The sequence below is a fragment of the Myodes glareolus genome, chromosome 21, assembly GCF_982192425.1.
Source record: "Myodes glareolus chromosome 21, mMyoGla1.1, whole genome shotgun sequence".
NCBI lineage: Eukaryota > Metazoa > Chordata > Mammalia > Rodentia > Cricetidae > Myodes > Myodes glareolus.
The window spans coordinates 12,789,775-12,801,135 of NC_142046.1; the positions used below are offsets into that span (position 1 = coordinate 12,789,775).

Here is an 11,361-nt window from a genome sequence, read left to right on the forward strand (position 1 = left end):
TGAAATGGTGGCAGTTTGGCTTGGAGGACAGTCCATGGCACATCCCACCCAGCTCCAGCAAGACTCGCCTTGTCGGCAGTGACGAAGACCGCACCGCAATCATGCCCGGCCTCTCCTAGGCGTGTGGTAGGTGGTTCCTTGGTCCCTGCTGCTGCGCAGGTGAGGAAGCTGAAGCTTGGGGTAGGGGGATCACAATGTTCGCTCCTGGAAGACTTCAGCCAGCCAGCATGTCCAGTCAGCAGAGTGCCTGGAATAAGATCCAACACGGACTTGAATTCTACACCGAGTAACTGTTGAAGCAGAGTAAATGCCGTTTATTCCTTCTCCCCGGGGTCACCTGTCCCCCACACAATGGGAATGACTCTTTAACCTCTTTCTGCTGGTTTTCAGGGTTTGATCTCTTGCTCATCGCTGTTTTCATGTCGCTGTGGGCATGTGCAGTGGTATGCAGGAGGAGCTCAGAGAACCACTTCAAGGAATCCATTTTCCTTCCACCAGGGTTCTGGGCACAAAAAGCTCATATATGCTTTACTGAGCATATTGCTGGCCCATGCTTTCTTATTTTGAGACAGAGCCTTGCTGAGTTGCCCAGGCTGACCTTGAACTTGTATTCCCCCTGCCTTCACCCCTCAAGCCGCTAAGATCACAGGTGTGCATGTCCACACTTGGCTACTCTCTTGTGTTTTTCTGTTTTGTTTTTTCCCCCGACTTCCCTTGGCCCTCTCCACCCTGATCCCACCAAGCAGCAAAGTGGTGCTGTGTTCTGCCGCAGCCCTAGTCCCCAGCATCCCAGGGCTCCGAGCGACCAGCCCAGTAACCCCAGAACCCAGGCCATGAGATGTGGCTGCTCCCTCTGTCCTTCCAGGTGCCCAGCTGTGTGTGACACCAGGCGTTCACTCTCATGGAGTCAGAATGACCGTGGCTGGGAGAATCAGGCAGCCCTGAGTGGAATCCCCTCTAGTCCTCTGCTTATGATGGATGGTCCCTCCTGTAACATCCCCAAAGTTGAGTCCCCCTCATAGTGAACCCACTAAGTCTCAGTCATCATTGAAGATGACGGACCCCAGACATGCCTGGGGACTAAGGAGCAGACAAACACGAACTGAAAGGAGCCCAATGTGACTGATAAGATGGCTCCGTGCTGAAAGGACAGAGACCCAAGGGGCCAGCAGGGCATCTGCTAGCTGGATACCTACTGTCCCCAGTCCCATGCTTGCATGATGTCTCCTCGACTCCAGGGGCTTTCCCTCCCTATCACGGTACAGTCAAGATCAAAGCTACAGAAAGAACTTCATCTGCGTGGGGTAGTAGGAACAGATGCACCCTACCGCTAAGCTTCAAGGATATCCCAGGACTGCAGCCTTGGAGCCTCCAATAGAAGATGCTGTGTGGCTGTGCCACTAAAGGATTGGCAGGATGGTCTAGGGGAGGCGCTTACTAGCATGGGGCCCAGTGATTGAGTCTTCTGGTCTTAGCTAAAAGTCTATGAAGAGGTTCTACCTGGCTAGTCTTCCAACTTCTGATTACCCAAAGTCTCAGAGTGACAGGCTAGTGATTTCTAGGGCTCTTGATGACTGTAATCAATATACCACATTATTTCCATTTTGGGGAAGGTAAGGTCTTCATGGAAAACAAACTTGTACCCACTAGCCTGGCATCCTGCTCTGAAAGGTTAGGCACTGAACAGATACAGGCTCCCTGCCCACAAGAGGACAGTGGCCCTTTAAAACCCAGTCTCACTCTGTTAGGCTGTTGCTATGTATAGATCCAACTTCCTTAGCAACCACCTGGCTTCTTAAAGGAGACTTGGAAGCAGTGGCTGCCATCAGCCATGGCTCCTAAAAAGAAGCTGAACAAAGGCGGCAAAGACTTTGAGGGCAAGAAGAAGAAAGGGGGCAAGAAGGACACAAGTGCGGCCGTGAAGTCTGAGAAGTCCACCCTGGTGGAGGAGCTGAAGGAATTCTACCACAAACAGATCCAAGACCTGGAGGACCGGCTGGCCCGGTGGGTGGGTGGCAGGGATGCTAGTGTGCCAGGTCAGAAGCCCACACAGGCTCAGACAGGGGCCTTAGAGCTGGGTTCTGGACTCCTCAAGTAAACAGGTACCACCTTAAGAGGTGAATGGATCTCCCCAATCCTTCACAGCTCCCAGAGCTTGGCTAGTACACTGTTAATTAGCATTAACCTGTCCCAGGTAACCCCCTCCTCAACCCCTACCCCAGCAGGATGGGAACTTTTAGTTTGTTTGATTGGTTTTTGCTTTTTTGATACAGGGTTTCTCTGTGTAGGTTTGGCTGTTTTGACACTCACGCTGTAGACTAGGCTGGCCTCGAACTCATCTACCTTTGCCTCCCAAGGGTTCAGAATGGATCTTAAGCATTTGTAGTTAAATTAGTGAAATAAATTAGAAATGGCTCCCCCTGGTGGCTGAGGAGGTCACTCGTTCCCTCTTTCTTTATGGCAAGATCCAGTGTGTTTGTTTCTCTAGGCTGAGCCTGTTTCCCTACTCGTATTTGCTTTGCTTTATAGACAGGTCTTACTCTACAGCCCAGAGTAGCCTTGAATTCATGTTAATCCTCCTGTCTCAGTCTCCCAGTTGTTGAGATTACAACTGTGAACCACTGAAGGTCCCTAAATGGGAACTAAAGGGGATCTTTGCTGGGCGGTGGTGGCACACGCCTTAAATCCCAGCAGAGGCAGGCGGGTCTCTGTGAGTTCAAGGCCAACCTGGTCTACAAGAGTGAGTTCCAGGACAGGCACCAAAGCTACAGAGAGAAACTCTGTCTTGAAAAATCAAAAAAAAAAAAAAGGAGGGGGGACTTTTCTACATGGGGCTTTCCCTCTTAAGGCTGGGTTTGTATGTGACAAAAATGGCAGGGAAAGGACCCTCTTAACATTTAATAATAGACATTGTATTTGCTCATTTTTCTTACTTTAAAACTAGTTTTGGGGGCTGAAGAGATGGCTCAGTGGTTAAGAGCACTGACTACTGATCCAGAGGACACGGGTTCAATCCCAGCACCCATGGGGCAGCTCACAACTGTCTGTCACTCCAGGATCTGATGCCCTCATAGAGACACACATGAAGGCAAAATGTCAATGGAAATTAAACAAAAGTAAATAAATTTAAAAAACAAACAAAAACTAGTTTGTAGGGCCAGTGAGATTGCTCAGCGGCACTTGCCACTCATCCCCCAGGACTCGAATGGAGAACTAAGGACCACCTGCACACAATGGCCACATGCATGCACATACAAGTCAATAAATAAAATATGATAAAAATGTTTGTAAAAATAGAGCTTCTGCCGTGTGGTGGTGGTGCACACCTTTAATCCCAGCACTCAGGAGGCAGAGGTAGATCTCTGAGTTCAAAGCCAGCCTGGTCTACAGAGTAAGTTCCAGGACAGCCAGGACTACACAGAGAAACCCTGTCTTAAATCCCATCCCCCAGAAAAAGCTACCTTGCTGACTATGAAGCTCTGCCCCAGTGCCAGAGTCACACTCCTACTTAGAAAGAAACGTAGGTGGCTGGGGAGATGGCTAAAGCATCTGCCTGCCACTCAAATGTGAAGGCTGGAATTTGAATCCTCAGCACCCATGCAAATGAGTAGGTATAATCCCAGTCCCTGGGAGGCAGAGATAAAGGGTCCCCTAGAAACAAACCAGCTAGACTATGAACTGAGTCCTGGGTTCAAGTAGAAGACCCTGCTTCAATATATAAAGTGGAAAACCTCACTTCCCTTATCTATAAAATGGGTATAATTATCACAGCATCTGCATCCTTACATGTCATTGGGGATCTCAGCAAATGTCAATCTCTTACGTCCATACATATACACACATGTGAATATGCATATATGCATGAATACCACACATCTGTAATAAGTAAATATATAGGGAAAATGCAAGAAGGCTGAGCTGTTCATGATTTGATGCTGCAGAAAAATCTCAGCTAGTGCTGAGTCTGTGCACTCGGGAAGCCCTCTGCTGTCTCCCTGTTTCCTTCCAGTCCCAGCAGAGAGTGCAGCCAGATCCTGAGGCTCAGAGAGGAAGTCACCCCAGGGAGAGGAGGAAGCAGGGTGACAGCTCTGGCCTCTCTGACTCCTGGAGCAGGCTGACTTCTCTCCCCACACAGGCACCTATACCCTAAAAATGCCTTGTACATAGAAATTCATTCAAAAGACTAATGAATACTTAAAACACTTAGGAATCAAACAACTCTCCAAATGCTTTAATTCTCCCACTGAAACCAATAAACATGGTATTCTTAAAATTTACAAATGTCCCTTGATCTAACACAACAGATGGAATTGTATCAGGAAAAAGTTATTCGGTGCTTAGTATCTGCCAAGCTGTTAGGTCCTGAGATACAGAGGCAGGGGTGTCAGATGCAGAAGGGCTTAGCCAGCTTGAATGTGCTGACTACAGGGACAGGCATTATAGGTAAAAGCCTTAACTTCCAGGTCAGATTGGCTTGGGTTAAAGTTTTAGTCCTGTTGCTTTCTGGTTTCTTCGTCTCTGAGCCTCAGTTTCCTTGTCTGTGTTGCTGGGGACAAATGCAGACTTCCTGTGAACCAGAGACAGATGGGAACATCTGCTACCACTGTGAGCAGAAGGCAGACTTAGTCCCTACAGGACTTACATTCAAGTGAGGTAACCAGGAGCAGTGGCTCATACCTTTAATCCCAGCACTCAGGAGGCAGAGGCAGATAGATTTCTGTGAGTTTGAGGCCAACCTTGTCTATATAGTGAGATCCAGGACAACCAGAACTATAGTCTAAAAAAAAAAAAAAATTTGAGTGAGGTAATAAATATAAAACGCTGGCTGGGGAGATGACGCAGTAAAGTCCTGCCAAGCAGAATTAGAGTTCGGGTCCCCAGAAGCCTTGAAAAAAAGCCAGGCATGGCAGAGTCCCTTAAACCCTACTACTGGCAGGAGAGGACTGGTGGCCCTCTGAAGCCCACCGGCTGGCCAGCCTAGTCAAACTGTTACACTCGAGACTGAGTGAGTCTCTGCCTCAGAAACTAAAGGTGGAGGGCTATCAGAGACACTCAACATTGACCAAGGGTTTCTGTGCACACGCATGTGTCCATACACACGCACACGCGCATGCTCGCTCACACAGGCTAAGGTTAAGGTCTCCAGGCATGAGGCACAGTAAATGAGGCTGCGAAGCGAAACCCCAAATGGCCCTTGATGGAAAGGTGGGTCTGGAAGAGCAGGTTCAACGGTGCCTGTGACCAGGCCCGGCAAGGCCTGACCCCGCATCTCCACCCCACCCCAGGTATCAGCGGAAGTGGGATGAGCTGGCTGTGCAAGAGAAGCTCTTCCGCCAGGAGTTCGAGCAGCTGGCCAATAACAAGAGAGAGATTGTGGCCTTCCTCAAACGCACACTCAACCAGAGGGTGGATGAGATCACGGACCTCAATGACCAGCTGCAGAGCCTACAGCTGGCAAAGGAGATGGAGAAGGATGCTTTCGAGGCACAGCTGGCCCAGGTGCGCCACGAATTCCAGGAGACCAAGGACCAGCTCACCACAGAGAACATCGCCCTTGGTGAGGGGACCAGGGGACCAACCAGTCAGCACACCTGTGTGAATTTGCCACTGAGGGTTGCAAGGCCCAAAGCCACAGCTGTCACTGAGACAGGGCCTCACCTGGGGATTGGGGATAACAGCTAACTGCCACTTCAAACACTATCTGCCTTAACTGTCCATGCATTCCCAAGGCCAGAAATGTCCCTTCCCCAGTCTGTAGATGAGGAAGTGCTTAAAAAATATGGAGGGTCTTGTTTATGTCACCCATGCCCAGATTCAGCTGTAGCGGTCACATGCCCACATGTTACTCTCATGTGGGGAGGTATCTTGAGGAGATGGGCTGAACAAGGCATGGTGAGACTAGCAAAGTTGGGGGGCGCGCTCCAGAGAAAGGCTGTGTGTGTGCAGGGCCAGCTCTGGTGCATGCAGTCTAGTCCTGTCAGAACAGAAAGCGTGGTGTGGGGAGGGGTGGGCAGGAAGACACGGACAAAGTTGAGACCTCGGAGGGTGTAACTCATGGTGCTCAGATGCAGCTCCTCACCAGCCTTGTGGCCCTTGATGGGTAGGGGGAAAGCTGGCTGCCCTGGAAGAATTTCGGCTGCAGAAAGAGGAGCTGACAGACAGGTACTTGTTGCTGGAGGAGCAACTGCAGAAGCAGGAGAGCGAATACAAGGACTATGTGTACAACCTGGAGAAGAAGTCTGTGCTGGACAAGGACAGGTGGGCAGGCTGGGGACCTGCTGGGGCCCACACACCAGTCTCCAGCTCTCTCACTCTCTAGAAGGGCATCACATACTCCCCAGATTGTCCCCAAAACCCTGACCGGGATTTATGGGGGAGGAGGAAAGAGCTTCCAGCCAGTTCCCGGCACCAGCACTGAGCAGTCTTTTGGTCACTTGTTACTTTCATTGTCTTTATTTATTAAGTGTGTTTCTATGGTTCAAATTCCAAAGGCCCAGATATTCTCTGAGGAAAAGACAGGGTTTCTCTGCATATCTGTGGCTATCCTGAAACTCAGAGATCCACCTGCCTCTGGTTCCTAAGTGCTGGGATTTAAAGGTGTGCGCCACCACACTCGGCTATGCCTGGGTACTTTTAGATTCTCACCCAAAAAGGGGGTAACAAGACTTATACCCATCTGCTTGACTTCCTTCCAATCCCACCCTCCTGGTCAGGCTAAGGAAAGAGATCATCCAACGTGTAAACCTGGTGGCCACTGAGTTCCGTAAAGTGGCCACTAACCAGATGTGGGAGACAACCAGGCGGGCCATCCTAGAGAACAACAATGTGACTTTGCAGCTGTCCTGGGTGACTCAGCAAGGTGTGCAGCTGCTTCAGGAGAATGAGCAGCTCAGGAGCATCAAGGATAAACTGTACCAACAGGTGGAGCTGCTGGAGAGCACCCAAGAGATCATGGCCAGAAACAGCAAAGGCCACAAGAAGGTATGACCACCATGCCCTCACAGGAAATGAGAGGGTGGGCCCCATGCCAGAGCCAAGTCATGAGGTGGGGAGGGTTTGCAGCAAGGGCTCAGGCTTCCCTTGTGAGGATGCTGGCCCTAGCTCTGGAATCTGTTTGCCTTACATCCCCTATAATGAGTGGAGTCCACCTCCTGGCTGTTATCCAGGTGGTGCCAGGCTGCTTGTATGCAGCAAGCTCCCAGCTGCATCTCCAGGAGGGAGGGAGAGGTGGGCTGGGGTCCCGCCAGACACCTGCCCACTGCCGCAGGTCATCCTCATGCTGACAGAGAAGTGCCGCCAGCAGAGGCAGGGCACGGAGGAGGCGGAGCAGCTACGCCTCCTGCTGTCCCAACTGGAACAGAACTTCCAGCAGCTACAGGAGGACAACCAGACCCTGAGGTGACTTGGGTGGAAGCCTGCCAGGGAATTCCCATTTACAGCCTCAGGGTTTGGCCTATCCTATCAGACAAGCTGAAGACTGGATTTAGGGCCCAGGGAAGAGGTGGTGCCAGCCATTGCTGGCAGATGGGGCCAGTTGTGGGCTTTTTCTTGCCCTGGACCAGGAGTGACAAGGACCAGCTAGAACAGCAGCTGAGGGAACAGCGGGTGGAGGTGAATCGGCTACAAGAGAAGCTGACTGAGGAAGAGAAGGTTCGGGTCAAACTGGAAACAGTCCTGGCCCAGGCCACCTCGCTCCTACAGGATATTGTACAGGTGAGCAAGCGGTGGGAGACACCAAGGTGCCAGTGGACCAAGGATAGAAGTTGACCCCAAGAAATTTGGCCTCGGGGGCTAAGTTTAGAGGGCCTCTTTCCTGAGAGACTCAAGTGTCCCGCGCTACCTTCTCGCCAGCAAGAACGACGCGGGGCATTTAGGATACTTTTGCAGTAAAGCTTTAATGCGTCTTGAGAGGGAGAGCATCAGCTTCCAAAGCGGAGACCCAGAATGAGGGGAACCCAGCCCTTATAAAGGAAACAGTCCTCGCTTTTGACGTGTCACTCTTGGATTGGTCCGCTGCCCATTATCCTAGGTGATGCCTAGTAGGCAGGGACTCGGCCTACCAAGTTACCAAGCACGTGCGCTGGGATTAAAGGCGTGTGCTAAATCACCTTGAACTCACAGAGGTCTGCCTGTCTCTGCCTCCCAGGCATCGGGACCAAAGGCGTGTACCGCCACACCTTGAGGTCACAGAGGTCAATCTCTACCTTTGTTCCTAGAAGCAATGGAGAATGTGGTCCAGCCCTCCACACTCAAGGACTGACTTTTTCTGATTCTGGACCTCAAAGATCCATCCAAGAGTTGGCTCTGGCCAGGCGGTGGTGGTTCACGCCTTTACCTTTAATCCCAGCACTTGAGGCAAAGGCAGGCAGATCTCTGAGTTCAAGGACAGTCAAAGATACACAGAGAAACCCTGTCTCGAAAATAAATAAATACAAGTTGGGTCTTATCATACTGGAGGAGGCTGAGGCAGGAGAATTCCAAATTCAAGACCTGACTGGGGCTACAGATAAAGTTCAAGGCCAGCCTGGGCAACTCAGTGTCTTAAAACATCAAGGCCAGGTATGGCAGAGCACACCCTTAATCCTAGCACTTGGGAGGGTGAGTATCTGGGCCAATGGTCTTTAACCATCTTACATCACACCAACAGATGCGAACAGATGCAGAGGACGGTGACTTTGACGTGGTGTTCCAACTGCAGCGCAAGGAGATGCTGCAGCAATTGCTGGCTCTGCTCAGCTCAGCTGTGCTTTCAAAAGCACAGTTCATTGTGGGTTGCCACCAGGACAAGCAGTCCCAAGGCCCACCCAAAGAGAGGTGAGCAGATAGCCCTGTGAGGGACTTAGCAGACCCTGGCTCTCCAACCTCTCGGGTTCTCAGCCTCCTCTTGTGGAGATGGAGGTGATAACTCCAAGTTCCTTCCCACAGTCAACTCAGCACCCAGATATCCAGGAAGGGAGCCACGTCCCTGCTACAGAAGCTCTCTGCCATCACAACCTACAAGCCAGGGGATCTAGGGCTAGTGCCTCGTCGGGCCCACATCCCACCCAACCCTCAGGACCTCAGGTCCCTCTCATATGTCACCAGAATGGGGATCTGCCGGTTAGAGAACATTAATGAGGTAGGAGTGCCAGGGACCCTGGGGACCCTGGGGATAGCAAGCTGACAGCTGGCCCTAGTTTTTCCATGCTGTAGCTGCGTGGCTTCAGGGATATGGTGGGACCTTGCTGATCCTCCCCACCTATAAAATGGCCTGACGAATACAGGCTAAGGCATACCTATGCTACCACTGGGAAAGGGTTTGCTAGACCCTTCTGTCCCCACCCCACTGGTAAGGAATGGGTTAAGGGCTTAGCCCCCGGCCCCCAGGAGACTGCTGATTGCAAGCAAGCATCTTTTAATCTTGCAGAGCTATCCATCTGGCGCTCTCAGAAGATTCAGAAAGTTGGGCCTTCCTAAACCTTTCCTACACCGTAAGTAGCACACGGGGAGACCAAGCCACGGCAGAAACAGACTGTGGTGGCCAGAGTCCCTCTTCCAATCTGCAAGTGACCTAGGGCCACCCAGAAGTTATATAAACAGTGGGTACCACATGTGTCATGGCAGTCCTGTGGCTGTGTCTGGGCTTCGGGGCATCGGCAGGCCGTCAAACAGGTAGATATGTCCACTGGTCTCAGAGGCTCGACGGTGGCCCCTGGCTTCGAGCACGGATGTGGTCCAGAAGCAGGTCGGTGGCCTGGTCCAGCAAGGGGGACAGCAGCTCCTGCTCCTCAGGGGAGAAGCAGCCCAGGACATGGGCTTGCACCATACTAGGGTGTGTGGGGCGCCCAATGCCTACCCGAAGCCTCAGCATTGCCTGTGGGGTGCCAGAGGAACAAGGGGGCCTTGGAGACGTATACTGGGGAACCCATGCTGGCCACCCCCACCCAGGGCAAGGCAGAGGGGTAGACTCACACTGGAGTTCAGAGAGCTAATGCAGGAACGGACTCCATTGTGGCCCCTTGAAGGGATTAGAGGAACAGTTAGTACTTCCTGAGGCGGCCCCCTTCCCTTGCCCAGGCCTTCTTCAGAGCAGCCCAGCCAGCAGAGATAGGCTCAGCAACCCTACTCCACCCCATCAGAGGCCAGCATCCTTACCCAAATCTGAGCACATGTGAGCCTCACCTCGCGCTGCCCCCTAGCTTCAGAGCCAGCTTTCCCAGGGGCTTGTCAAGTTCATCATGCACCAGATAGATGTCCTCCGCAGTCAGTCCAAACAGCTCCGCTTGGCACACGGAAACACCCTAGTTATTACCTATCTGCTCAGAGGGACTACAACGACCCCCATGTAGAAACAGGCTTCCAAGTCCTCAGCATAGTAAGCGGGGCTCACCAGGCACTTGTCACAGTTTAAACCTCTCTCTGGTCCCTGTGCCCTCTTACCCATGAAGTCCACAACTCACCAGCTTGGGCCACGCTGCGCCCGTTGACATTCATGAGGCGCCGTGGCCGGAGCAGTACCAGCTGGGCATCCCCAAACGGGGCCAGGGCAAGGTCAGCAGCGCAGCGAGAGTCACGAGCCCAGCTCTCCGCCACTCCTAGTCGCCGCGCTATTTGCCCCAGCACCGCCATGCCCACGCTGTGCCGTGTGCCGGGCATTCCATGGTTCCCCAGGCCAGCCACCTGCAGGCAACGCCATTGAAAACAGATCGGATAATCTCACACAGGGCCCTAACCAGTGGTCGGGAAACAGAGAAGAAAGCCAGGGTCGGGAAGGAGCGTTTAAGAGCCTGGGAACTCCTGGAGGCCCCACAAAACTGGGGGTGCCGCACCCCTGGTGCGGAGGCACAACTCCTAAAAGTTTGGAGTCAGTCAATATTGCCGGTCACCTATCCAGCTAAGTAGAAAAACTGACAAGGAGTTCGGCAAGATGGCTCAGAAGATAGGGCACTTGCTGTCCTGACAACCCAGGTTCGATCCCCGGGACCCACACGGTGGCTAGAGCCAACTCCCAAGTTGCCCTCTGACAGCCATACGGCACTTGCACACACAAATAAATGTGACCTAAAATTTAAAATGTTAAAAAAAGGGGGCGGCTGACAAGGAACACAGTGGGGCAGCGTCGGAGCCGGGTCACCCACGCCCCACTCACCAGCCACCGCTTCCCGAGGAACCGAGCCTCCGAAGCGCACTGTCTCAAAGCCCAACTCCGCCGCATCCCGGAGCGAAAAAGGCCAGACCGCAACATGCCGCCCCAATTCACGGCCAGGACCCCGCCCCCTGACGTCGGGCAGCCCTAAGCCAATAGCATCGCCGCCTTTCCAGCGACGACCAATCCGGGCCTAGCTAGGCGGCCTCCATGGTTCTGCTGGGCGGAAGTGGGAG

At 52.5% G+C, this 11,361-nt stretch overlaps 2 protein-coding genes across 5 annotated transcripts; one reads left to right on the forward strand and one right to left on the reverse strand.

Annotated features, from left to right (window-relative positions):
* Nucleotides 1–107: 107 nt before the first annotated feature.
* On the reverse strand, nucleotides 108–11,273 carry Ptrh1 (peptidyl-tRNA hydrolase 1 homolog). 4 transcript variants are annotated; one of them, XR_014998900.1, is made up of 7 exons: nucleotides 11,129–11,273; nucleotides 10,440–10,659; nucleotides 10,162–10,261; nucleotides 9,952–9,997; nucleotides 9,587–9,853; nucleotides 4,678–4,777; nucleotides 4,204–4,567 (listed from the first exon to the last, which is right to left on the reverse strand). XR_014998900.1 is itself a non-coding variant. In XM_048432146.3 (5 exons), the coding sequence occupies exons 1-5, from the start codon at nucleotides 11,222–11,224 to the stop codon at nucleotides 9,671–9,673; spliced, it is 645 nt and encodes a 214-aa protein (XP_048288103.2). In that variant the 5' UTR covers nucleotides 11,225–11,273; the 3' UTR covers nucleotides 9,378–9,670. The 4 variants fall into 4 exon arrangements, 1 of the variants encoding a protein (XP_048288103.2); XR_014998898.1 differs by lacking the exons at nucleotides 4,204–4,567; nucleotides 4,678–4,777 and adding an exon at nucleotides 108–247; XR_014998899.1 differs by having other exon boundaries at nucleotides 4,204–4,777.
* On the forward strand, nucleotides 1,793–9,592 carry Cfap157 (cilia and flagella associated protein 157). Its single transcript, XM_048432142.3, has 9 exons — nucleotides 1,793–2,004; nucleotides 5,286–5,557; nucleotides 6,105–6,258; nucleotides 6,714–6,981; nucleotides 7,268–7,398; nucleotides 7,563–7,713; nucleotides 8,648–8,814; nucleotides 8,926–9,118; nucleotides 9,407–9,592. Exons 1-9 carry the CDS (start codon nucleotides 1,832–1,834, stop codon nucleotides 9,476–9,478), a joined length of 1,581 nt encoding a protein of 526 aa, XP_048288099.1. The 5' UTR covers nucleotides 1,793–1,831; the 3' UTR covers nucleotides 9,479–9,592.
* Nucleotides 11,274–11,361: the final 88 nt, after the last annotated feature.